General features: G+C 44.0%; 1 protein-coding gene across 7 annotated transcripts in view; it reads left to right on the top strand.

The window, feature by feature from the left end:
- Positions 1-26,519, top strand: part of LOC137641649 (uncharacterized) — a 77,723-nt gene that overhangs the window by 17,173 nt on the left and 34,031 nt on the right. For all 7 annotated transcript variants that reach the window (XM_068374400.1, XM_068374401.1, XM_068374396.1 and 4 more), the window contains exons 4-5: positions 515-2,194; positions 9,035-9,184. In XM_068374400.1, coding sequence (XP_068230501.1) covers positions 515-2,194; positions 9,035-9,184 — 1,830 coding nt within the window. The remainder of the gene's footprint in view (positions 1-514; positions 2,195-9,034; positions 9,185-26,519) is intronic.

Genomic DNA, 26,519 nt, shown 5'->3' with positions numbered 1-26,519 from the left:
CACCATTTGCTGCAACAACAGACCCCAAGTACTTAAACTGCCATTAATGAGTAGTTTTTAAAACTTTATATTGGTTCATCCTGAAAGATGTACCTGTATCAAAGACCTAAGGTTTGTATATTTGGAGAATTGACATTTTATTCATGTGCAGTACCATTTGGGGTACGGTACATATAAATGCATCTGTGATTTTCTTTTAATCGGACAACATTTGCTAAGATTTAATGTATATTCATACACTATGATAGCCTATAAAAATGGAACTGTAGCCAGGTGGCACTCAAAATCTTCTGGCAGTCTTTATTGTACAAATTGATATGTGTTCATGTTACTAATTGTCAGGTGGTGGTTATGGTTTACATGCAATAGCTCATGGTTTTAATTTTTCAATGCAAATTCTCTTAGAAATGGCTCCTGACCCCATACATATAAATTTAAATATTTCTGTGATGCTAATGCTCGTATCTGTTTGTGTATCATTTCAATAATGGTTTGATTCTTATTTTTTTCACAGAAACTTCAGATCCACAACAAAATCTCCTGTCCATATCAGATGTTTCTCAAGCATGCATGTTGAAGCAATATGGTGGTAATGAAGCTACATCAACCAATATGTCAGAGAGTGATCAAGCAAATAACGGTTTTGAAGATCGTTACAGAAGTCCTTGCCCATTCTGTGGAAACATGTTCACTCATGTTATTGCTCACATGATGACAGCTCATTCTGATGTCCCAATGGTGGCCGAGGCTATGTCCCATGAGAAGGGAAGTCCACAGAGAAGAGCTCTTTTCATAGCCCTCAAGAATAAAGGGCATGCCCTTTATAATAAGTTTTCTCAAGAAGATTGCAAAGATATGGAAGTTCCTGAGCTAGGGAAAGACTCGAGCAACCCAACTCAGAAAGTGACTTGTAAATATTGCTCCAGAAATTACAAAGCTCATAAGATTCGTTATCATTACATGAAATGTTCTGCTTACAAGGAGTCAACTAACCACAACACTTTTACCTTCAGAAGAGAAATGAGAAAGCAGGATCACTATAAGAAGTGTATGAACATAATGCAAGCATTTCCTTTTGTAAATGAGAAAGTAGCTAGTGAGATTCTGGCTCGCATGAGACAAGACAAAATCACGTCCCACATCCTGAATGACCCTCTGTTACTAAAGTATGCTGAGGTTCATTCTCAAGGAAATGTTAATCCTAGTTTTTTGCACAAAGTAAAACAGGATTTGCGAAATTTAGGGAAGCTAATTTTATCATTGAGAGAAAAGGATGACAACATACAATATATGGCAGATGTTTTGAAACCATCATCGTTTGGTCTTGTAGTGCGTTGTGTGCAGGAGCATTCAGGTTTTAATTCCGTTACTTGTTCATATGAACACACATCTACACCCATGAACACTGGTTATACTTTGAGGAAATGCACAGAATTGTTAAAAGAAGAGGGACTTAAAACAATGGATGAAGGGCTAATCCAGCAATGCAATGAATTTACAGATCTGATGATAAATGACTGGAAAGATTGCATGAGTATTGATGTGGCTCGTAACAGAAAGCGTGAAAAGCTGCCTCTTGTTCAGGACATCAAAGCTCTGCAGCTGTACTTTGATAGAGAAATGAATATTGGTCTGAAGAAATTATATGAAAGCAAAGCTGCAAGTCACTGGAGGAGGCTTTCAAGATTGACACTCGGGAGCATTGTTCTTTTTAATCGGGGGAGCAGCAGGAAAATTGACCGTATGACCATGAGTGACTTTGAAAATGGTTGTTCTTCAGACACTGTTTTGCCAGAATTGGAGGACAAACTTTCACACACAGAGAAACAGTCTGCGACTAACTTGACCAAAATAACTATCAATGAAAATGCTGGGAAACAGGTTCCCATTTTATTAAAGCCATTACACATTGAAGCTGTCAAACTAATGAATGAACTAAGGGAAGCTGTGGGTGTTGTAGATAATCCTTTTGTGTTTGCCCGACCAGGGGGCGAAACTCCTTTGAGAGGCGATGTCGTACGGGAATTTGCCCATCGGGCAGGCCTAGAACAACCAAATAATATTACACCGTCAAATTTAAGGAAGCATGTTATAGTCACTAACCACCTTACATCTTTTCCTCGTCGGCGGGAAAGTGTACCTATAAAACGTCGAGCAACAAATAATTTTGGAGGCAACAACTATAATGCGGAAGGTAATTTTGCTATTTTTGTAAATGCAGTATTTTAAACACAAGACTTACCCGGTGGTTATATAAATATAGCTTTAGTCTCTGACGTCCCGGCAGAAATTCAAAACTCGCGGCAATCGCAGATTGAGTAGCTAGGTGTAACACCTGCCCGCCCTCTGGCGAAGGTATTAGAACCATCCCATTATTCCTCAGATTTTCTCTGCTGCTCATGCCGGCAGCATCGTTAGATATTCACTTGTTATTAACCTGAATTTTGGCAGTTATCTTGGTGATGTACTACTAAATTTGTTATTGGCATTCACTTATTTTGTTTTTCTTTGGTATTTGATCGCTATGTTCATAGCTTAAAGGGTAGGATTAGAAGTTTTTTCAACCTGCTGTAAAACTAACGAACCTATTCTTGAAAACAATGGCGGAAAGAACTCCGCCAACACTATGACGTCACAGTCATATGACGTAAGCTACGTTGTTACTACGTAGCATGACTTGCATTTTCATTTCTTTTGCGATGCAGATGATGAAAAATAAAACTATACTTACAAACTAAAAGTAGTTAAGTTTTTATTATATAAAAGGAATATATTATTTTAATAATATATTTGTCCTATTAGTGTTCTTTATTTAGATAATCATCGATCTATTTTCAGAGTTTAAATAAACTAGCGTGCAGTTAAAGTTACGTTACGCAGTTCTCACTCAATCGATACAGTATTACAAATTTCTTTGTATCGTAATTTATGAAAAGTAAAATTCTACTTAAAAACCAAAGTATCTAAGTTCTTATAATATAAAAGGAATATATTATTTTTAAGAATATATTTGTCCAATTAGTATATTTTATTTAGAGAATCATCGATCTATTTTCAGAGTTCAAATAAAACTAGCGTACAGTTGAAGTTACGCTACGTTGTTCTCAGACAATCGATACAGTATGACAATTACTTTGCATCATTATTTATTTTGACTTTTGTTATTGGGATTTCTAATATTAATTAAATTACCTATTGAATTCTCCTTCAAGCCCTTTGCGTAAGATTAATATCTCTCGAAGCGGGCAGGTCTAATTAATATATTACATTTTATGTACTTTCTTTTTACAAGGTGAAAGGCTTACATGTCTTTCCTTTGGTCTTATGTGAAAGAGTATGAAAAGTGCAATTTTCAGTGCTAAATTAGTGCAGTGAATTTAATCAGTCAGTGGAGGGGGCATCTGCTCGAACCTGTCGTTATCCTAGCCTTAGAGCTCTTCCAAGCTCCCCAACCCCTGGGAGAAGGAATGTTGATCGGCGAAAAGAAACGAGAGGCGTTAGCGCTCGAACAGACGTCCCCTCGAGCGTTCCTGTTGACGCTTTCCAGAACGCTTGCCCTCGCCATAGTAAGGCGAGGTAAAAGTGTTATCTAACACAAGCGTCAGAGCTTTGGACAACAAGCTACTAACGCTGCTGTAAGAGTTTGACACGATGTTTGTAACCGAGTGCAACTTCTTTGTCTCTTTTGTTCGATGAGCGAACGCTCTAGACGCGAACGGCATAGTTCCGAGCGTCTGAATCACGTGCGTTTTTAATCGCGAGCGTCATTGTTCCGAAAGTCAAGTGGCGCCGAGCGTCAAGCAATTGCTTAACATCAAGCTTCCAGTGTCAAGCAGTTAGACACGTCGCTAAGCGTCAAGCAGTTGGTCGTGCGCCGCATGTCAAATATAGCTCCGAGCGTCTAATTGCGAGTGTCTAAATCGTGAACGGCATTGTTCCGAGAGTCACGTGACGCCGAGCGTCAAGCAGTTGCATGGCGTTAGTGTCCAGCAGTTGGACTTGACGTCGAGGGTAGGGTCAAGCATGAAGCCGAGCATCAAGCAGTTAGACGTGACGCCAAGCGTCAAGCAGTTAGACGTGACGTCGAGCATCAAGACTCGGACGTCATGGTTACACCAGTTGGGCCAAACATCGAGATCGCAAACGTCTTAGTTCCGATCGTAATGACCTTGAGCGTCAAGCGTTGGAACATTGTTACGCCAGGCGCTATATTAAAAGATACAGAAATAAATATTAACTGGAAAGATATTTTCTCAGACCAAGGCCGCTTGAACTAACTCTTGGTGTCTGTTGGAGGGTAAGAATTAAACCCCTAAAAGCATTAAGACCAGAATTTAGGACCTCGAGGAGTTGACTCCTAGGAAACAAGACATCTCTACCTCGGTTAGAGACTTGTAGGAGGAAGGGATTGACGATCTCTTTTCCCTTATTTATCTTTTTGAGGAATTCTCTTAGGAGAGGTTCCTAAGATCCTTCTTCCTTCAGTTGACTTTAAGAAACTTTTGAGAGTTTTTTCTGAAGAGTTTCCGATTTATTTTGTGCCTGCTGCTCCTCGTCCCGCCTTCAGAGTTTTCGCTGAGGAAGGCGTCGAAGGAATCTCTTATTTACTAAGATGGTGCTGTCTCGATCATCTATAGAGCTTTGAGGATGATGGGAGACTGGATGCAATCTAAGTATTCCAGGAAGGTCTAGCCACGTTAAGAGTGAGGACCTTGTGGCAGCCCCACAGAGACTTTTACAGCCCCCTGGGTGGATCGCTGAGTCTCTCAAAGAATGCAGGTAAATGAGGTATAACCTATGAAGCCATCTTCCTTATCGGGTATGCCAGGATAGCAAGGGTGGAGGTCTAGCTACATTAAGGTCGAGGACCTTGTGGCAGCCCCACAGAGACTTTTACAGCCCTCTGGGTGGATCACCGAGTCTCTTAAGGAATGCAGGCAATGAGGCAGGATAACTTTGAATCAGAAGTCAGAAGTGAGGTACGCACCACCCCTTTTTTCTTCCTCTCTTCTCCCTCAAGAGTTGGTCAAAGACTCAGGTTTTGGTGTCTAAATCAGCAAGAAAGTTTCTGCATACTTTTTCTCTAAACCGCACAGACAACAGTAGGAGCCAGAGTTAACTACTTCTGGCGAGCCTGGGAGAGGAGAGGAGCAGACCTTTGGTCTGTGCTATTACTAAAGGATGGATGCGAAATCTTTTTCCTAGTGAAACCACCTTTATTAGTTACTCCGATAGACCTCTCTGCCAAATACAGAGAGGAGCCAAAAAGACTATGCAACATCAAATGTCTCTCTTTTTGGAGAGGGAGGCTATTGTCCGGTCCTGGATGTAACTGCTCTCAACGCCTTCGTTCAGAAGTCAAAGTTCTTCCTGGAGACATCGAAATCAGTCCTTACAGCAGTAGGAAAGGTCCACTGGATGGTCTCTTTAGACCTCCTGGATGCTTACTTCCACATCCTCATCCATCCTAACTTCAAGCAATTCCGGAAGGTTCGTGTGTAGGAGGAAGTTGTCCAGTTTTGGGCTTTTTGTTTTGGCCTAAGCACCACCCCTCGAATAGGTGATGCGTCTGCTAGGACCTGTCGCTCTTCTAACCATAGACCTTTTCCAGGCTCCCTAAACCCTGGGAGAAGGAATGTCAAATGTTCTAACCATAGACCTCTTCCAAGGAATGTCGACCATAGACCTCTTCCAAGCTCCCCATCTCCGGGGAGAAGGAATGTCGAACGACAAAAGGAAACGAGAGGCTTTAGCTCCCGAGCAGACGCCTCCTCGAGCATTCCTTTTGACGCTTCAAAGGACGCTCACCTTCATCATAGGAAAGATGAGGGAAAAGTTTTTTCGTCATCTTCGGATGATGCAGCGCCCAGACGAGGCTGGCGTCAAGCTTCCAGACCCCTAAAGAGGAAGGTGGACACAGTCAATCAGCGTCCTATCATGACACCGCAAGCTTCTGGTTGTAGTCTTGGGAGCAGTCCTGAGCGTTTTTTCATTCTACCGAAGAAAGCTCTCTTACCAAACGTCCTTTAAGGATGTCGGCAACTGTCAAGAAACGTCCATCTCACCCAGTTGCAGGACAGCTGTCTTAGCCTGACATGACCTCGGTTCAGGGTCCTCCTCCACCGTCAGACTGGTTATCATCCTCTGGACGCTCTGTGTGTTCTTTAAATGGTGTAGAGAGAGAGCTTGTGGTAGACGTGACGTCTCCTGTACCACAACAGGTTGACCCTAATTTGATTATGTTGCAAGATATGCAACAGAAACTTTATTCGCTCATGCTAGTTTATCAACCGGTGTACAACAAGAGAGTAGCAGGTCTGGACCCTGAGCGTCAGGTAACTCCACACCTGGAAGCCAAGCATCGTAAGGCTACTAGTCAAGAGGTTTTTGATGACGAACGTCTTTACAACTCCCCCGTTAAATGTCGTGTTTTAGCCACTTTAACCCAAGGAGTCAAGCGGACAGACGTGACGTCAAACGTCCACCTAACATGATATCGAACGTCCACCTATCGTGACGTCGAGCGTCCAGCGGAACGTGACGACGAGTGTCCACGACGAGTGTCCAGCTAACGTGACGTCGAGCGTCCTGCGTCCAGCTAGACGTGACGTCGAGCATCTAATGGGACGTGACGTCAAGCATCAAGCAGAACCCGACGTCGAGCGTCAAACAGCTCGTGACATGGACATGTACGTATATCCACCATTCAAATTCATAATAAAGTGATGCAAAAGTTTGTGTCACACGAAAGGACGGAGTGACTCTAGTGGCCTTCTTTTGGTCCTCAGAGAGTGGTTCACAAAGGTACTGGAATGGATGGTAGACACTCCAAGAAGTCTTTCATTAAGAGTAGGTCTACTCAAACAACCCAACTTGGAAAGGTACTGTATCATCAAAATCTCCAAGCTCTTCATCTTACTGTCTTCAGATTATCGAAAAACTCACAAGAACTCGTAGGAAGCAGCTAGAGCTTTTGCAAGAGCAAGGAGGACTTCTACTATCAAGGTTTACCAATCCAAGTACGAGGTTTTTAGAGAGTCCAGTACTTCTATAACTCAGATTACTTACTTCCTGTTATATCTTTGAAAGAAATGCAATTTTGTCATCCTCTACCATCAAAGGATACAAGAGTGTGTTAGCAACCGTATTCATGGCACAAAAACTTGGACTTTTCTAATGTTAAAGACCTACAGAAACTTCTCAGATTGTTTCAAACAACAAAGCAACAGCTACAGGATTCACCAGCTTGGAATCTGAATATTGTCCTGAAGTTCTTTATGAGTGACAGGTTTGAGCCCTTGCATTCAGCTTCATTTAAGGACCTCACGATGAAGACTATATTTTTGGTCAGTCTGGCGACAGCTCAAAGAGTCAGTGGGATTCATGCTTTTAGCTAAAAAGTTGGTTTTTTCAAGATAACAAAGCCATCTGCTCATTACAGTTAGGCTTTCTCGCCAAGAACGAACGCCCTTCTCAACCTTGGCCTAAGGCTTTTGAGATTCCGAACCTTTCGGATGTGATTTGCGAGGAGTTGGAGATAGTCCTATGCTCAGTAAGAGCCCTGAAGTTCTATCTGGACTGTACAGAAGAGTTGCGAGGCAAGTTGGAAGCTCTTTGGTGCTCGGTCTAGAAGTCCTCGTTACAGATGTCGAAGAATGCACTTTCATTCTTCATCAGGCTCTTAATAAGAGAGACTCATGCATATTGCAGTGAGGCAGACCTCAAGTTTTTGAAAAGCCAAAATGCATGAAGTTAGAACTGTAACAACTTCGGTGGCCTTCAAGCAGAATAGATCGTTGCAGAGCATTAAGGACACAACCTTTTGGAGGAGTAATTCTGTGTTTGCTTCACATGATTTTGAAACGTATCCAAACTCTTTATGAGGACTGCTTCACTCTGGGACCATTCGTAGCAGCGAGTGCAGTAGTGGGGGAAGGATCCACCACTATGTTCCCATAATCCTAATACCCTTTTCTTCTCTTGGAACTTTGTATTTTTATGGTTGTTCATGGAGATTGCGACAGTCTTCCACAATCATTGATTTTAGTCAGGTGGTCATTTTGTTCCTTGAGAGCACCCGGAACAAGGGTATTGGAGGAAGTCCTGTTAACATTCAGGTATTTACACCAGTTTGACAGCCCCTAGAGGTCTTCAGCCCCCTGGGTGGATCGCTGGATCTCTTCAGGAAAGCGGACATAACGAAAGTATTCATTGAAGTCAGCTTCCTTATCAGGTATGAACCCTTAAGGTTTATTAACTCTTAAGTAAAATTCCAACAATGTTGGCTGTCTCTGACCCTCCACTAAGGGTGTCAATCAGCTATATTTATATAACCACCGGGTAAGTCTTGTGTTTAAAAATGATATTTTCTTAATGAAATAAATTTTTAAACATACCCGGTGGTTATATAAATTTAATTCCCTCCCTCCTCCCCTCTAGAGACATTCTATGGGCATAGAAAATCTGAGGAATAATGGGATGGTTCTAATACCTTCGCCAGACGGCGCGCAGGTGTTACACCTCAATTTGCGATTGCCGCGAGTTTTGAATTTCTGCCGGGACGTCAGAGACTAAAGCTATATTTATATAACCACCGGGTAAGTATGTTTAGAAATTTATTTTATTAGGAAAATATCATTTTTCAACCACATACAGTACTGTAGTAAAATTTTGTGATATAGCTTAATTAATGTTATGACATTATCCACTACCCAATTATAAAAGGTAGATGCTCTTCGAGTTGAAAATTTTAACTGTTTAATTGCATTGATTTGAATGAATATCATATAATACAGGTACCTTAATAATATTGGCTAGGTAGCTTTTGAATAGAGTAAATTTTGTTTGCTACTCTATTTTAAAGTTTAATTACATTGGGGGCATTGGATAGTTTAACCAAATCTCTGAGCCATGACACTGAATATAATTCTTCCTTTATTCAGTTTATGTAAAGTTAATTTTTTTCAAGGTAATTTGGCATCAGCTTCTATTATTTTTGTACCGCTTTGAAAACCCATAGCTTAATTTCTTGTAGGTTACAATCATTATGATCAAACGGGAAAAGATTCTCAAGAAATGACAGAGGATAGAGTGCTGGAGGCCAATGGTGTCACATTAATGGAACCAAAACTTGAAAATGATGAAGGCAACTTAGACGACATGAAAAAGGAGTTCAATTTTAGAGGTAAGTGGGTTCCAAGTAATCACCTGGGGCTGCTTTTCAAGAATTAACCCAATTAAATACTGAATGTAAGTCTTAGACTTATGTCACCCATTATTGATACTTAATGAATCCTAATGTCAAATGCCCCCGTGTCGGGCATCTATTTATATTCAGTTGAGAACCTGTCTAACCCCTTTTCAAAGACCGATACAAATGTGAATTTTTTAGTCTGATGACATCATCTGTATGAAAATTAATTATTAACCTTTGATGTCTTGTATTATTGTGGTGGTGTCTGAAGGATGTTAAAGAAATGTCTAAGTCCTTTTCCTTCAAGAGGATCAATGACCGTTGATGTTATGATGCCAGATAATTAACAATCGTTTATTCATTCACTCCAAAATCAGGGACATTTCAATGAGATTTGTTACTAGAACAATTTCACTAAAGAATCATAAGATATACACCTTTCTTGAAATTTTTTAATATATACGGTACAGTAACCAACAATCATAGGAACCAGATGCGTTTGGAAGCTGGAAAGTTTGTCAGTCCAACATCATTAGGGTTAGACAATTCAAAACACACCTGCAACTCTTAACACTCCACTGTTTTCCATCAGCTGATCCTACTATTGCCAGCTAACTAGATTATGAATATAACAAGAATTCCTGCATATAGATATTATTTGAATTATTCTTTGTTTTTTTCCATTTTGGTTGTAATGTTGCAAGCAATGTTAAAATGGGATTAGTTTGCATTACATTTTATATCTCTTACTTTTAATGAGCAGCCGTTTACGTTTTTTGTCTCGTTATTACGCATTCTTGGTGCAAGTGCATGTATTTTTAATGTGTAGGATATCTGGCTAAACAACAACAAGTACCTTTACTTCTTATAATTACGCTATCAAACTTATCAAACGTAATCAATAAAGATTAAAGAAAATGTTTAATGCACAATCTTTTTAAAATTAACTGGATATCACATTCCAAAACATTTTTAATCCTTAAGGTAATCAAACTGCCTATTAGCGTATATTTATTTATACCTACCTATCCTGTTTTGTTTTATATCATATTGCCATTTGTGTTACAGTATCTGTATGTTTGGCACTAATTTAGAAAGTATTTACTCTTTTTTGGTTAGAAACAACGACTAGATTATTTAAGCTAATAAACAACCTGAAACTATGCTGATAACTACTATTGAGATAATAGTGAATCATCTAGTATTGTAGATATATGCTGTACCCTGTATACAATTGTGAAATTTTATCAATTTGTGCTTTAATGTTCCTTATTTTAGCTGTGAACTGTCATCAAAAAATAATGATCATCAAAAATGTATTTCTCTGTGAACAAACTAATATAAAGAAGTTTAGAGAAGGGTAAACTATTGAGATAATCTTAAATAAATGCTACACAATGTTCAGTTTGTTCCAACACCTTATACAAATTTGTCACTTTTCAATATCAAACTTACCCGATGATCATATAGCTGCATCCCTGCTGCCCGACAGAAAAAACCTACGGGAGGAATACGGCAGCGATCGCTATACAGGTGGGGGTGTACATCAACAGCGCCATCTGTCAAGTAGGTACTCAAGTACTCGATGTCAACAAAGAACCAATTTTCCCTCTGTCGTGCCACAGGCAAGACCTACTAAATACGCCGTCCCTAACTGGATTTGTTTTCACAACGATTTGGTGAAGTACACTTTTCCAGTTTTGAGCTTTCGCTATGCAGGGGTTTTATCTTCATTTCAAAACTTGAACTCGTTTTGGATAGATTTAATTATGGTGACGAAGAGAGTATGGACTCTCTTTCACTTTTAAATGGCCGACCCTTCCCTTAGACGGAAGTGTTGGTGACGAAGAGAGTATGGACTCTCTTTCACTTTTAAATGGCCGACCCTTCCCTTAGACGGAAGTGTGTTTAGGTTTTTGGTAATTTTGCTTAACAAGTTATAGATCTATTTATTTTATATCTCTCCGCCTTTATAGGCCTCTTCGATTAACTTTCCATTTTTTATAAACTTATAAAAATTAATTTTTATGTTTGTTTATATGCGACCTTTCCTAATAGTAGGTGGTCCTTACTTGGAACTGAAGTTAATTAACATTGAGCCCGTCATATCGTATTTACCTTTTAAGAATTTATACCTTTTTAATTTTAATGTTTTTTGAAAGAATTTCTTTGATAGTCTCGTACTGTTTTCAAAGTTGAACTAACGTTTAGTTTAGTCTCCGCAGTTGTTGACGTTCAGAACGTTCAACATGCGCTCTATCGTTACGATAGAGAGAGAGTATTTCACGGTTTCACGTTGCAGTAAGAGTAAACCGATTCTAGCGTTTCGTTCATTCTTTCTTAGCTTAAATGGTTTAAATTCTAAATAAAGGACCTTTTTATTTGGGAAACCTTTCAGTTTTTTCCTTTAGCAAATAATATGTTTTAACGATATTTAATTGGGCTCTTCTCTCAGGTTCTAAGTCAAGAGAGAAGAGAGAGAGAGATAGAGACGGAGGGAGAGAGAGGAGAATAAACGTTTCGTTCAAGCGGGTAACGTTGTTCTCGTTTTTTTTTTTTTACTCTTCTCCCTAGTCGCTGTAAGGGAAGAAGGTAAAACGTTTCTAGAGTTTTATTCTTGTTCCCAGGCTTTATGCGGTGAGAGATTTTAAACGTAGTTTATTTGATCTAGTGTTTAGTCTCTTTTCCAGCCACTGAATTCTTTATCTTTAATTATGTTTTTCTGTTGCATTGTAAACTGTTTTCGCAATTACTACCTTTTAATGAAGGATAGGATTGCGTGTTTCAGGTGGAAATCAGTTGAAGTTTCGATTTCAGTGAAATAAGTGCAGACAGAAAATCAAAAGTGATAAAGTGATATGCGCAAAGTGTTACAGTGTTGCGTTCGAGGGTTCGTCTGTTCGTGCCAGTTGTTCACCTAGTCCGATACCTCTTACAAGCTCCCAAGCCCAGGGGAGAAGTAATGTCGAACGACTTATGGGTTCCACAGGCCTTGATCGACGAACAGACGTTTCCCTCCGTGGTTTCGGGTGTATCTACACACGTTGCCGACGTGATCACCCCACCCACACAAAGACGAGAGAGCCCATTTATTCCTCGTTTGCGGAAGAGGTTTCTCGCAGAAACCATGGACCAAATCTTGCAGCTTTTTAAATGCAAGTCGGTCCCTTCCGCGCAAGTCCAACGGCCTAGGTGTAGCCACTGGGTCAGTTCGGACTCGCTGCAGTCATCCAACGACTGCACACCTCCCAAGAGAGGCAAGGTGGTACCGCAACAGGCAGTAACTCCGTCTGTTGCCGCACCAGCTGTTTTAGACCCTCAGTCACAACGGACAGTAGCTCCGTTGTTGCCGTCTTTTGTAGACCCTAGTGGTCCATGCTGCAGACTATGCAGTCTCAGCTTGCTTCCTTCATGCAGGAGTATCGTGCTGAGAAGGTTGACACTGCACCTGTTAACCTACAACCTGCCACGGTTGTGCGCTCAGCAGATACTGTGGCTGCCTGCTCCCACACTCCACCTGTGAGAGCTCCACCACCGATGCGCAGTCTACCCTGCCAGACGCATGTTCATGCTGCACCCTCCGTTGACATGCGTGAGCTACCGCATCAGCAGTGGGAAGGTGCTGTCAAGCTGCCGTGTTTTGACGCAATGCGGCATGCTCCGCAACCCACGGCAGTCCCTCCCACGCACCAGCACTCCGCTTTTGTTGTTGCCAGCTCCCACACTCCGACTGCCGAGAAGGTTGACAATGCACCCGTTGGCCTACAGCCTGCCACGGTTGTGCGCCCAGCATGGCTGCCTGCTCCCACACTCTTGTTGTGAGAGCTCCTCCACCCATGCGCAGTCGACCCTGCCAGACGCATGCTGACTCCCACAGACACACGGAGCACTCCGTTGCCGTGCGTGAGCTACCACAAGCTGCCGTGTTTTGACACGGTGTGTCAGCCTCCACAACACACTGTGGTTACCGCCACTCGCCCGCAGCAAACTAGTCAGTCAGGAGTTGAGGCTTCCCCACACAGCTTTGGTTGTTGCCAACTCACAGACTGTCTAGCAGTTACTTGACGTTGCATTCTGGTCTGCTACTAATACACCAGTGCTGTATGTCCTCACGCACCTGTTGGGGTTGACAGTTCAGTTTTTGACAGTTCACAGACTGTCAAGCAGTTACATAACGTCGCCTTCTGGTCTGCTGCTTATGCACCAGTGAAACCCTCACTGAGAATACCTAGCTTTTCTCGGACATGGTTCCGGTAGATGAGATAGTGCTGTTCTCCCTCCTTCTGATATTCCCTTGAGGACTCTGTCATTTGGAGAGGAGCCTTAAGCTGCTTAGCCTCCTATGGACTTTAATTAAAGCATAACATGCTTCCAGGGAGGGTAAATGGTTCCGCTTCAGTCGCTAACCCCGTCTGTTGCCACACCTGCTCCCATAGACCTTGGGCTTTGTTGCAAGACATGCAGTCCAAGCTTAGTCCTTGATAGAGGATTTTTTACGGAGAAGAACCTTCTTGCCAACAACCTTCCTACTGGTTGGTTGTACGCCCTGTTGAAGCTGAGGTATCCTACTCACGTCCGCCAGTTGAGATGGTTCCTCCACCGGTGCGACCCAGTGTGGGTTGCCAGTCGCACGTTGACGTTAAGCGAATCTCGGAGGTGGTTGTGGACGTTCAGTGTGTCACTAGGAAGACGTTCAACAACCAGCAGAGGTGACTTGTTGTGACGCAGTGCGGCAACCTCAGCAACCCGATAAGGGGTTGTCTGCACAACCCAGACAGTCTAGACAGTTTCGGGTTGTCGCTGTACTTCCTCGCGTCTCCATGGTTGACAGTTCACAGACTGTGCAGTACCATGATCTTGTGTCCGGCTCCGTCACGCATCCACCAGTGCGACCGGATTCAGCGAGTCAGACGTTGCCCACTCCGTTGCCGTTTCCTCATCAGTTTCGGATGAGGAACCCTCTGATGAGGACATGGCTGAACAAGACGATCAACCCCCAGCCCTGCTATCCATCCAGAAGATGCTGAAGAAGGAACACGGCCCTATCAGGCTGTGGATGAGTCTGGTTAGGACACGGTCATCCGGGGCTCAATTGGTGTCACTTGGAAGACTACACCTCCGTCCTCTTCGGTTTCATCTAGCTCTTCACTGGAAAAGGACAAGACGCTAGAAGCGGTCTCGATCCCGGTTTCCGGAAGATAAGTCTGGTCTGACTTGATGAAAGGACTTTATCAACCTTTGAAAGGGTCTTCCCCTGACTGTTCAGACTCCCAACCACGTTCTCTTCTCTGACGCATCAGACGTAGGCTGGGGTGCGACCTTAGGCGGTAGGGAATGCTCGGGATTATGGAACTCGAGTCAAAGGACAATGCATTTCAACTGCAAGAAGCTTCTGGCAGTACGTCTGACCTGGAAAAGCTTCAGGTCTCTCCTTCAAGGCAAAGTAGTGGAGGTGAACACGGTCAACTCCCTGCTTTGATGTACATCTCCTAGCAAGGAGGGACCTACTCTCTGACATGGTACGAGTTCGCAAGTGACCTCCTCTCCTGTTCAACAGGTCTAGACTTTTCTCTAGTAACAAGCTTCATCCAAGGCAACTTGAATGTCTTAGCAGATTGTCTCAGTAGGAAGGGACAATAATTCCAACATATTGGACCCTCCACAAGGATGTATGCAAGAGACTTTGGGTCACCTGGGGCCAGCCAACCATAGATCTCTTCGCAACCTCGATGTCCAAGAGGCTCTCAATACTTTGCTCACCTATCCCGGACCCAGCAGTAGTTCTTATAGATGCCTTTCTACTAGACTGGTCTCATCTAGATCTTATGCATTCCCTCCATTCTAGATTGTCAACAAGGTACTGCAGAAGTTCGCCTCTCACGAAGGGACAAAGTTGACTCTAGTTGCTTCCCTCTGGCCCGCGAGAGAATAACTTACCGAGGTACTTCGATGGCTAGAGACGTTCCCAGAACTCTTCCCCTAAGGGTGGACCTGCTACGTCTGCCACGCGTAAAGAAGGTACAGTGATACCTCGGTAGTCGAACGACTCTATACTCGAACAATTCGGAGTTCGACCAAAATTTTCGAGAAATTTTTGCTGCGGTGCTCGACCAAAAATTCGGTACTCGACCAGCCGAACACGTGACGACCGCATGGGCTTTGTGATGATCGCGCCATCTCGGCCACTCTCGCTTGTTCGGGAAGCATCAGTTCTCTCGAGAGCGTCACTCAGACAACGCGCGATCAGCATTCGTTGTGATTTAGTGATTTTCAGTGCTTTTAATTGCTTTTTTAGCTTTCATAATGAGTCCCAAGAAAGTAATGAGTGTTAAGGGGAAGGAGAAGAGGAAAACAGTGCGAACAACGATCGAGTTGAAGAAGGAAATTATAGCGAAATATGAGAATGGTGTACGAGTGTCCGATTTAGCGGTAGAATACGGAATGGCGAAGTCGACCATTTCTACGTTTTTAAAGCATAAAGAAATGATTAAGAAGGCGAATGTTGCAACGGGAGTTACGGCGGTAACTAAGCAAAGGCCACAAGTGATTGAGGAGATGGAAAAGTTGCTTTTAATATTTATTAAAGAAAAACAGTTGGCCGGGGAAAGTGTTAGTGAAGCGTTCATTTGTGAAAAAGCGTTGCATATCTATGAAGAATTAGTGAAGAAAAGTCCGAGTACCAGTGAAAGTGATTCATTTACATTTAAAGCGAGCAGGGGTTGGTTTGAAAAGTTTCGTAATAGAACAGGTATTCATCGTGTTACTAGGCATGGGGAGGCAGCTAGTTCGGATCAAATTGCAGCCGATAAATACGTGGGGGAATTCGATCGGTACATAAATGAACAAAATTTGATCGCACAACAAGTCTTTAATTGTGATGAGACTGGGTTATTTTGGAAGAAAATGCCAGCCAATACGTACATTACCAAGGACGAGACGAAGATGCCAGGTCACAAGCCAATGAAAGATAGGCTAACATTGTTGCTGTGTGCAAATGCAAGTGGCGATTGCAAGATCAAACCCTTGTTAGTGTACCACTCGGACAACCCCCGGGTGTTCAAACGAAATAATATTTGTAAAAGTGCACTACCAGTTATGTGGCGCTCGAACACTAAATCTTGGGTCACAAGACAATTCTTTACTGAGTGGATAAACGAAGTGTTTGCCCCCCAGGTTAAGGCTTACCTCATTGAAAAGAGCTTGCCAATGAAATGTCTTCTGGTTATGGACAATGCTCCTGCACATCCTCCAGGTCTCGAGGATGACTTGAAAGAAGAATACAGCTTTATCAAAATCAAATTCTTGCCCCCCAATACTACTCCCATACTCCAGCCCATGGACCAACAGGTTATTTCAAACTTCAAAAAACTCTATACCAAGGCCCTTTTCAGAAAGTGTTTTGAAGTGACCAGTGACACGAAGTTGACCCTAAAGGAATTCTGGAAGGAACACTTCAGCATCCTCAACTCTGTTAACATGATTGACCAAGCTTGGCGAGGTGTGACCTATAGGACATTGAACTCTGCCTGGCGTAAGCTGTGGCCATCATGTGTCACAGAGAGGGAGTTTGAAGGTTTCCAACCAGAGGCGGGTCCAAGCACTGCTACCCCTGTAATTTCTGATGACACTGATGTCGTTGAGGAAATTGTTGTCATGGGCAGGAGTTTGGGGCTTGAGGTCGACAAGGATGATATTGATGAGCTTGTAGAAAGCCATTCTACCGAGTTGACTGTGGAGGAATTGTTGCACCTGCAACAACAACAGCAGCAGGATCTGATTGTGGAGCAGGAATCTTCAGAAGAGGATGAGGTAAGGGAGGATGTTCCAAGTTCTCTCATCAATGAAATTTGTTCCAAGTGGGCAGATGTGCAGGCTTTTGCTGAAAAATACCACCCAGAAATTGCAGTAGCAAACCGGGCAGTGCATATGTTTAATGATAGTGTCATGTATCATTTTCGAAGAATACTGCAGAGGAGGAAGAAACAATTAACAATAGACCAGTTTTTCACAAAAGAAAAGAAAGCTGCTACATCAAAGCCTGTTTCTCCTCCAAAGAAGAGACAAAGAAGAGAAGAAACCCCTGAAATAGATCTGCCCACCCTTTCATTGGAGAGAGAAACAACTCCTGAAGGAGAACTACCCCGCCACATCATGGAAGGGGACTCTCCTTCCAAGCAGTAACCTCCCCCTTCCATCCTCTCCACATCCATCCCTGTATGCCATCGAACCGCTGCTCAAAGGTATGTTCACTACAGTACAGAAAATGGTTTAAAATTGTTTTATTTTAGTACAGTAAATGGTTTAAAATTGTTTTATAGGATTTTCTGACCAATTTCATACACATTTAGATAATTATTGTTGTTTAGGTACACGTTTTATTAATATTTTGGGCCTGTTCGAGTGCTTGGGAACGGAATAGAATATATACCATTATTTCTTATGGGGAAAAAAAATTCGGTACTCGAACAAATCGGAGGTCGAACACGGATCTCGAACGGATTATGGTCGAGTACCGAGGTATCACTGTACTCCAAGGCCTCCACGCTCTTCGTCTCACTGCCTTCAGAGTATCGAAAGACTCTCGAGAACTAGAGGTTTTTCGAAGGAGGCAACCAGAGCGATTGCTAGAGCAAGGAGAACATCCACCATTAGAGTCTACCAATCGAAGTGGGAAATCTTCCGAAACTGGTGCAAGTCAGTCCGTATCCTCGACCAGTACTTCTGTAACTCAAATAGCTGACTTCCTCTTATATCTGAGGAAAGAGCGATCTCTTTCAGCTCCCACTATCAAGGGTTACAGAAGCATGTTGGCATCAGTCTTCCGTCACAGAGGCTTAGATCTTTCCAACAATAAAGATCTACAGGACCTCCTTAAGTCTTTTGAGACCACGAAGGAGCGTCGTTTGGTTACACCTGGTTGGAATTTAGACGTGGTTCTAAGATTCCTTATGTCAGACAGGTTCGAACCACTTCAATCAGCCTCCCTGAAAGATCTCACCTTTAAGACTCTTTTCCTGATATGCTTAACCACAGCTAAAAGAGTCAGTGAGATTCATGCCTTCAGCAAGAACATCGGATTCTCATCCGAAACGGCTACATGTTCTACATCTTGGTTTTCTAGCCAAACACGAGCTGCCTTCTCGGCCTTGACCAATATCGTTCGATATTCCAAACTTATCGTATGGTTAGAAATGAACTAGAAAGAGTATTATTGTCTGTAAGAGCTCTTAAGTTCTATTTTAAAACCTTTACGAGGCCCGTCTGAAGCTTTATGGTGTTCAGTTAAGAATCCATCTTTGCCTATGTCAGAGAATTCTTTATCCTATTTTTATCAGACTGTTAATACGAGAAGCTCATTCCCTTCTGAATGAGGAAGACCAAGCTTGGCTGAAGGTAAGGACACACGAAGTTAGAGCTGTCACAACTTCCGTGGCCTTTAAACAAAATAGATCTCTGCAAAATATATTCGACGCAACCTATTGGAAAAGCAAATCAGTGTTCGCGTCTTTTATCTTAAGAATGTCCAGTCTCTTTACGAGAACTGCTACACTCTGGGACCATTCGTAGCAACGAGTGCAGTAGTGGTGGGGGCTCCACCACTACAATTCCCTAATTCCAGAACCTTTTTAATCTTTCTCTTGAAATATTTTTGGGTTGTCCGGAAGGCTAAGAAGCCTTTCGCATCCTACTTGATTTGGCGGGTGGTCAAAATCATTTCTTGAGAAGCGCCTAGATTAGAGGTTTTGATGAGGACCTTTAGTATGGGTTGCAACCCTTCATACTTCAGCTCCTAGGAGTCGCTCAGCATCCTATGAGGATCGCGAGGCTCAGTAAGGAAGACGTACTTAAAAAGGCAGAGTAATTGTTCAAGTCGTCTTCCTTACCAGGTACTTATTTATTTTATGCTTGTTATTTTGAATAACTGCTAAAATGAAATACGGAATACTTAGCTCATAATGTCACTTGTAATGCTGGTCTCTACCCACCCCCCTGGGTGTGAATCAGCTATATGATCATCTGGTAAGTTTGATATTGAAAAATGTTATTTTCCTTAGTAAAATAAATTTTTGAATATACTTACCCGATGATCATAAATTAAAGGACCCACCCTTCCTCCCCAATAGAGAACCAGTGGGACAGAGGAGAAAATTGGTTCTTTGTTGACATCGAGTACTTGAGTACCTACTTGACAGATGGCGCTGTTGATGTACACCCCCACCTGTATAGCGATCGCTGGCGTAATCCTCCCGTAGGTTTTTTCTGTCGGGCAGCAGGGATGCAGCTATATGATCATCGGGTAAGTATATTCAAAAATTTATTTTACTAAGGAAAATAACATATTTATAAGGTAAGACTTCAGGGAAGATGAAGCAGCTGTTAAGCCTTTCACATGGTAAACAGGACTGCCCCTCGAATGAGAGGTAGGGGGCCTGGGGGCCTACAGCTAAAGCAAACCTCACTTTGACTTTGGCCACCGACCAGTATAGACATACTTTGAGTCATCTTCATCTGGCGGTTTTAATCTTTTGCTTTTCCTTTCAAGTTGAATTAATGCAGACACTCGTGTTCGAGGGATATTAAAGAAAGAAGCCAAACATATATTGTACAGTGTTTCTTCTAAATGTAATTATGTGACAGTTTTCTAAGCTACCCTCCATTATACAACATTCATTTTTACGAATAGAACTTACCTGGCAGCTATGTATAAACTGTATAGCTATAGTCTCTGTCGTCCGGCAGATTTTTCAAAACTCGCGGCAACCGCTGAGTGGTGGTTGTCCGGTTAGGTGGTTAACAACCCTTACAGGGTGGTACTTGGAATCATTCCCGTTTTCTGTTCCTCAGATCATCTCTGCCGGTTGGACTGACAACATTGTTGCTGGTCCGCCATCAGGTTTTTTGCTCGCTTTCCCTGTGTCGCTGTATTGGACTAATTATTGGTGACGTATTCTGACCTCTGGATTGGCAATCTTTTTTGTGATTTATTCTTTTAATTGTTCTTTGGATACGATGTCTGATAAGCATTTTCGAGTGTGTGTGAATGAGGAATGCAAGGTGAGGTTGCCGAAAGCTTCGGTGGACCCTTACACTGTTTGTCTGGGGTGCAGGGGCTTTGAGTGTGCCCTGGATAAAAGGTGTAAAGAATATGAGGTTTTGGATGATAAGAAATGGTTGTAAATGAAATGCTATGTGCGTAAATTAGAATTGGATAAAGTCAGGAGAGCTTCTAAATCTAAGTCTGTTAGTGATGTTAGCCTAGACATTTCTTTTGACCCCTCAATTCCTAGATCTTCTGTAGAAGTTGAACCTTCTCCTGAGGTAGTAGCCCCTGCTTTTTCTACAGGAACTGTGACTACGGTGGATGACCCTCCGTACGCCAGGATGGCGGCTGAGATGAAGGATCTTAAGGACCAGCAGCCTTGAAGGAAGGTAAGAGTGCAAGTGAAATTAGTGCTTGTGAAAGTGCAGTGGAAGTGGCGACTGATCGAACCTTTTCACGCCCCTAGGTCTAGACCTCTACCAAGCTCCCAGGACCAAGGGAGAAGGTACGTCGACGACCGCAAGGGGGTGAGAGGGACGTATCCTCGGTCAGCCGTCGCCTTAAGCAGTCCTGTTGCTGTTTCCCAGGCTGCTTATGACCGCCACGGAAAAGGCGTGTCGGAAGTGGTAGTGTCTTCTCCGAGCCCCTCTCCTAGATGCAGATGGCAGTATGAGGCGTCGAGGCTGACCAAGAGAAGGTGGATGCAGCAAGCTGACCAGACCCGTACTCGCTCTCCCCTTTAAAGTAGATGGAGTAGCCCGGAACCTTTTCCTTCCGACGATGACTGGAACGCCTCTCCTGCGAAAAGGTCTAAACCTAGAACGGAGGATTCTCCGCAGGACGCTGGGAGGAAGGAAAGATCTCCTCTTCCTTCAGGTTTTGAGGGACTCGAGAGAAAACCTTCTCCTGCTACCAGCGTGACTTGGCAGCCTTCTCCTTCGGAATCGCGAGACCCAGCAGCGATTGCGAAATCCTTCATGACTGTCATGCAAGAACAACTGGTGTCACTAGTTCAAGCTTTTAGCCGCCCTCCCCCCCAGTCAGGCAGACATAAGGACGACAAGTTACCAGTGAAGAAATCAAGCAAAGAAACACCCGCAAAGTTTTCTTCAGCTAGTAAGAGGGAATGGAGTTCCTCTCCCTTTTGGGACTACAGACAGCGCCGTTCTTTTGCAGTGAGGGGAGGATACGTCACCCCTCGCCCAGGGAAACGCCCCTCTTTCGGCACCGTGAAGTTCCTGCCGCCAATCAGGGTTCTTCTCCCGACTCTCGACGCCGCGATTCGTCAAGCTCTCGACGCCACGTCTCTCCTTCCTGTAGACGACGACAGGATGCATACAACTCTCGTCGTCAGGACGCTTCCGACTCTCGATGTCAGGACGCAACCAACTCTCGACGTTAGGAGAAATCCAGCTCGCGACGTCAGGACGCATCCAGCCTGCCTCTCCAGGACGCTTCCATCTCTCGATGTCAGGATGCATTCAGCTCTCGACGCAAGGACGCATCCAGCTCTTTATGTCAGGACGCATCCTCCTCTCAATGCAAGGACACATCTAGTGCTCGACGCCAAGACGTAACCAGCGTTCGGTGCCAGGACACATGCGTTTTCTGATGTCAGGACGCATCCGGCGATCAGCTTTTCTCCTCTGACGCAGGTGAACAGCTAGAAGGGTACACGCCAGACTGAAAGTTATTTGAATGTTAAAGAGACCCCCGACTTAGTTCCTTCAGCTCAAAGGGAAAGAGAGTTGGAAGGAATACAGGACTTAGAGGATATTTCGGAGGACAAAGATAAACCTGCTAATGCGGCTGCTGATTATAAGGTCCTCTCACGCTCCCTCCTTGAGCTGTATGGAGAGGAGTTTAAACCTGCTGCTCCTCGTTCTCCTCAGTCGCAGTTCATCAGGAAGAAGTCGAAGCAGTCAGCTTTCATCAAGAGGAAACTGTCGATTTTGGCAAAGAAGGCTGTGGTTAGGATCAATGACTGGCTGAAAGAACGTAGACAAGCAGGGAAGACCACCTTCTCGTTTCCACCAGCTAGACTTGCCTCTAAGGCGGGCATGTGGTATGAGACTGGAGAAGCTCTTGGCCTGAGAGTACCTGCCTCCTCCCAGGGGGACTTCTCCGGCATAGTAGATTCATCTAGGAGACATGCCCTTAATTCTGCTAAGGTGATGTGGTCTATGTCGGAGCTAGACCACCTCGTCAAAGGAATATTCAGATCCTTTGAAGTGTTCAGCTTCTTATACTGGGCACTTGGAACACTGGCCAGGAAAGCAGAACACAAGTCACAGGGACAGGAGACCTAACCAGTATTATGGCCTGTATGGATAAGGCTCTGAGAGATGGAGCAAACGAATTGGCTTCTCTGTTTTCTGCGGGAGTTCTGAAGAAGAGGCCTCTATTATGCTCCTTCATGACCAAAGCGGTTACGGTCGCACAGAAGGCAGAGCTCCTATACGCCCCTCTCTCGGAACATCTTTTTCCTTAGTCCCTAGTCAGGGACATTACCCTTTCGCTGGCTCAAAAGGCTACGCAAGACCTCCTGACGCGCTCCGCAAGGAATGCTCTACCGGGGAATCCATCATCTTTGAAGAAGGACGAGAAGAAAGTTCAGCAGCCCTTTCGGGGTAGAGCCCCAACTAGGACGTAGTTCAGGGGAAGAAGGCAGGAGATGGACAGTAGAGCGAACAGAGGGACGTTCAGGGCCCGCGCTAGGAAATGAGCCACAAGTCCTCCAGACAGCAGTAGGAGCAAGGCTGTCACACTTTTGGCACGTCTGGAAGGAAAGAGGGGCAGACGCCTGGTCCCTCTCGGTCATCAGATAAGGGTACAAGATCCCCCTCTTGAAGAAGCCTCCACTTTCAAGAACACCACTAGCCTTAGTGGCTCAATATGCGAACACCATGAAACAAGGGGCACTAATGGATCTGGTAAACCAGATGCTGGAAAAGGGAGCGATAGAACCGATCCTGGAATTAGAATCCCCAGGGTTCTACAATCGCCTGTTTCTGATGTCCAAGAACTCGAATGGATGGAGACCTGTTCTAGATGTCAGCACACTGAACGTCTTTGTAGAAAAGACCAAGTTTACCATGGAGACAACTCAGTGTAGAAAAGACCAAGTTTACCATGAAGACAACTCAGTCGGTGCTGGCAGCGGTCCGTCCAGGGGACTGGATGGTGTCTGGACTTACAAGACGCTTACTTTCATATCCCCATCCACCCGACTTCAAGGAAGTTCCTAAGATTTGTAGTCCAGGGCAGGTGCTTCCAATTCAAGGCCCTTTGTTTCGGCCTCAACACAGCCCCTCAAGTTTTCACCAGAGTAGTGGCAAACGTGGTGGATGGCTTCATCAAGAGGGACGACTGGCTGATAAGGTCCCGGTCGAAGAACAGGTGTCTGGAGGACTTACACAAGACATTTATGATGACCCAGGAACTAGGTCTCATCATCAACAAAAAGTCCCAGACCGAACCGAGTCAGACGATTCTTTATTTGGGGGTAGCTCTGGACTCAGCTTGTTTTCGGGCTTCTCCCTCCCAAGAAAGGCAAAACAGGTGCCTCGAGAAGGTGCAGGAATTCCTGGGGAAACAGAAGTGCTTTGCGAGGGATTGGATGAGTTTGCTGGGCACCCTCTTCTCGGTCGAGCAGTTTGTCTCCCTAGGAAGGTTGCATCTCAGACTTCTACAACACTTCCTTTCAATAGTATGGAACAGGAAGAATCAGGAGGACTCCTTTTCCTTCCTCATTCCAGCAGAGATCAAGAGACATCTGAGTTAGTGGTTGGATCCGTCGATTTTAGGGGAAGGAATTTCCCTGTTCAGGAAGAACCCAGACCTAGTGTTGTTCTCAGACGCTTTGGAGTCCGGATGGGGAGCAACACTGGGGAGCAGGGAGGTCTCAGGCTCTTGGGAAGTGGAACAGAGCGAATGGCACATCAACAGGAAAGAGTTGATGGCCATTCTGTTAGGATTGAAAGCCTTCAAAGACTCTGTCTCGGGGAGAATAGTAGAAGTCAATTCAGACAACACCACGGCCCTGACTTACATCAAGAAGCAAGGAGGGACTCATTCTCTGTCCCTGTACGAAACAGCAAGAGAGTTCCTTCTGTGGGCAAAGGAGAATGGCGTAGAGCTTTTAACAAGATTCGTGCAGTGACAGAAGAATGTAAGAGCAGACATGCTCAGCAGGAAAGGGCAAGTTCTGCCCACAGAATGGACCCTCAACCATCAGGTTTGCCAGAGGCTGTGGAAGTTATGGGGGAGGCCTTCAATAGACCTCTTCGCCAACAACCATAACAAGAGAATCCCCAACTACTACTCTCTAGTCCCGGACAAGGAAGCAAACGCAGTAGACGCCTTCTTGATGGACTGGACAGGGATAGACACTTATGCGTTCCCCCCGTTCAAGATTATCAACCTAGTCATCAAGAAATTCGCTCTCCTCGAGGCAGGGAGAATGATCTTGATAGCTCCATTCTGGCCAGCAAGAGAATGGTTCACAGAGGTGGTGGAGATGTTAGTGGACTTTCTGAGAAGCCTTCCTCCAAGTCCAAAGCTTCTCAAACAGCCCCACTTCGAGAGGTATCATCAAAACCCCCTCGCTCTACAACTGACTGCCTTCAGGCTATCGAGAAGCTTGTCAGAGCGAGAAGCTTTTCTACACAATCTGCAAGAGCAATCGCCAGAGCGAGGAGGGTCTCTTCACAGAGAGTCTACCAATCGAAGTGGGAGACCTTTAGATCGTGGTGTAAACAGCGCAAAGTCTCTTCAACCACTACCTCTGTGAGCCAGATAGCTGATTTTCTATTGTTTCTCAGGCAAGACTCTAAGCTGGTCATATCCACCATAAAAGGATACAGAAGTATGCTTTTGGCTGTCTTTAGGGACGGAGGCATAGATTTGACGCAAGATAGAGACTTGAAGGATCTCTTAAAGTTGTTTGAAACGACTAAACAGACTCAATTGAGACCCCCGGCTTGGAATTTGGATGTGGTTTTGAAGTTCTTATGCAGCAGGAAGTTTGAGCCCATCTCGCAAGCGACTCTTAGAGACGTAACTAAGAAAAGTCTGTTCCTGAGGGCAAAAAGGGTCAGCGAGATTCATGCTATAGAAAAGCAGGTGGGCTTCAACCAGGATGGAGCAGTAAGTGTGTTAAGGCTCGACTTCCTCGCTAAGAATGAGAACCCATCCAAACCCTGGCCAAGGATATTTGAGGTTCCTAACCTCACAAATTTAGTGGGCCAAGAGGAGGAGAGACTCCTCTGCCCAGTAAGAGCCCCCAGGGCATATTTATCACGGACAAAGAATCTAAGAGGTGCATCCAGTTCTTTATGGTGTTCGGTAAAGGATCCACAAAAGCCCCTCTCGAAGAATGCGTTACTGTATCCTTCTTCTTGAGGGAGACGATAAGAGAAGCTCACCTCTAATGTGAGGAGGAGAACTTCGGTCTGTTAAAAGTAAAGGCTCACGAGGTGAGAGCCATTGCAACATCACTGACATATCGGAAGAATATGTCTGTTGAGCAAATAATGGACGCAACATTTTGGAGAAGCAACTCTGTGTTCGCTTCTCATTACCTCAGAGAGGTAAGAGTTGACTATGATAAGTGTTACACTTTGGGCCCATATGTAGCTACTGCTTCTGTATTGGGTAAAGGAGTTACTACCTTCCCTCAACCTTAACTATTGTACTGTATGCCTGTAATTGGGTTTGTGTTTTTATGGTTGTCTGAGGGTACTGGCTTGTGGGAACAGCACCCTCAGTCTAGTTAGATAAGTAAGATATTTAGTCTGCAAGGTTAAGTGGTTAGGTTGAGTAAGGTTGCAGATAATAAAAAGGGGGATAGGTAGTGCAGAAGTCTAGCCACATTGTTGGTCTCGCCCCGTTTGACAGACTCGATTGAGTTGTTTCAGTGTAACAGGTCTCCACCTGGCTGGCACTCCTAAGGGAAAGCGACTCAAGAGGCAGGATTGATTTAGAGTTTTCAGGCATCCTCAAGAGGCAGGAACCTTCGAAGTCAGCTACCTTAGCAGGTAAGGAATCAAGGTGTTTACCTACGACTTATAGTTGTTTCCCAACGATGTTGGTTGTCTTTCACACACCTCCAAATGTGTGAATCAGCTATATATATATATATATAACTGCCAGGTAAGTTCTATTCGTAAAAATGAAGTTTTTATGATAAAACAAAGTTTTATGAATACTTACCTGGCAGTTAGATTTATATTTAAAGTCCCACCCACCTCCCCTCAGGAGACAGGTCGGGCAAGAGATGATCTG

This window comes from Palaemon carinicauda, chromosome 5, assembly GCF_036898095.1.
Source record: "Palaemon carinicauda isolate YSFRI2023 chromosome 5, ASM3689809v2, whole genome shotgun sequence".
In the NCBI taxonomy this organism is placed as follows: domain Eukaryota; kingdom Metazoa; phylum Arthropoda; class Malacostraca; order Decapoda; family Palaemonidae; genus Palaemon; species Palaemon carinicauda.
The sequence above is the reverse complement of the archived record's forward strand: the minus strand, read 5'-3'. Positions and strand labels throughout refer to the sequence as shown.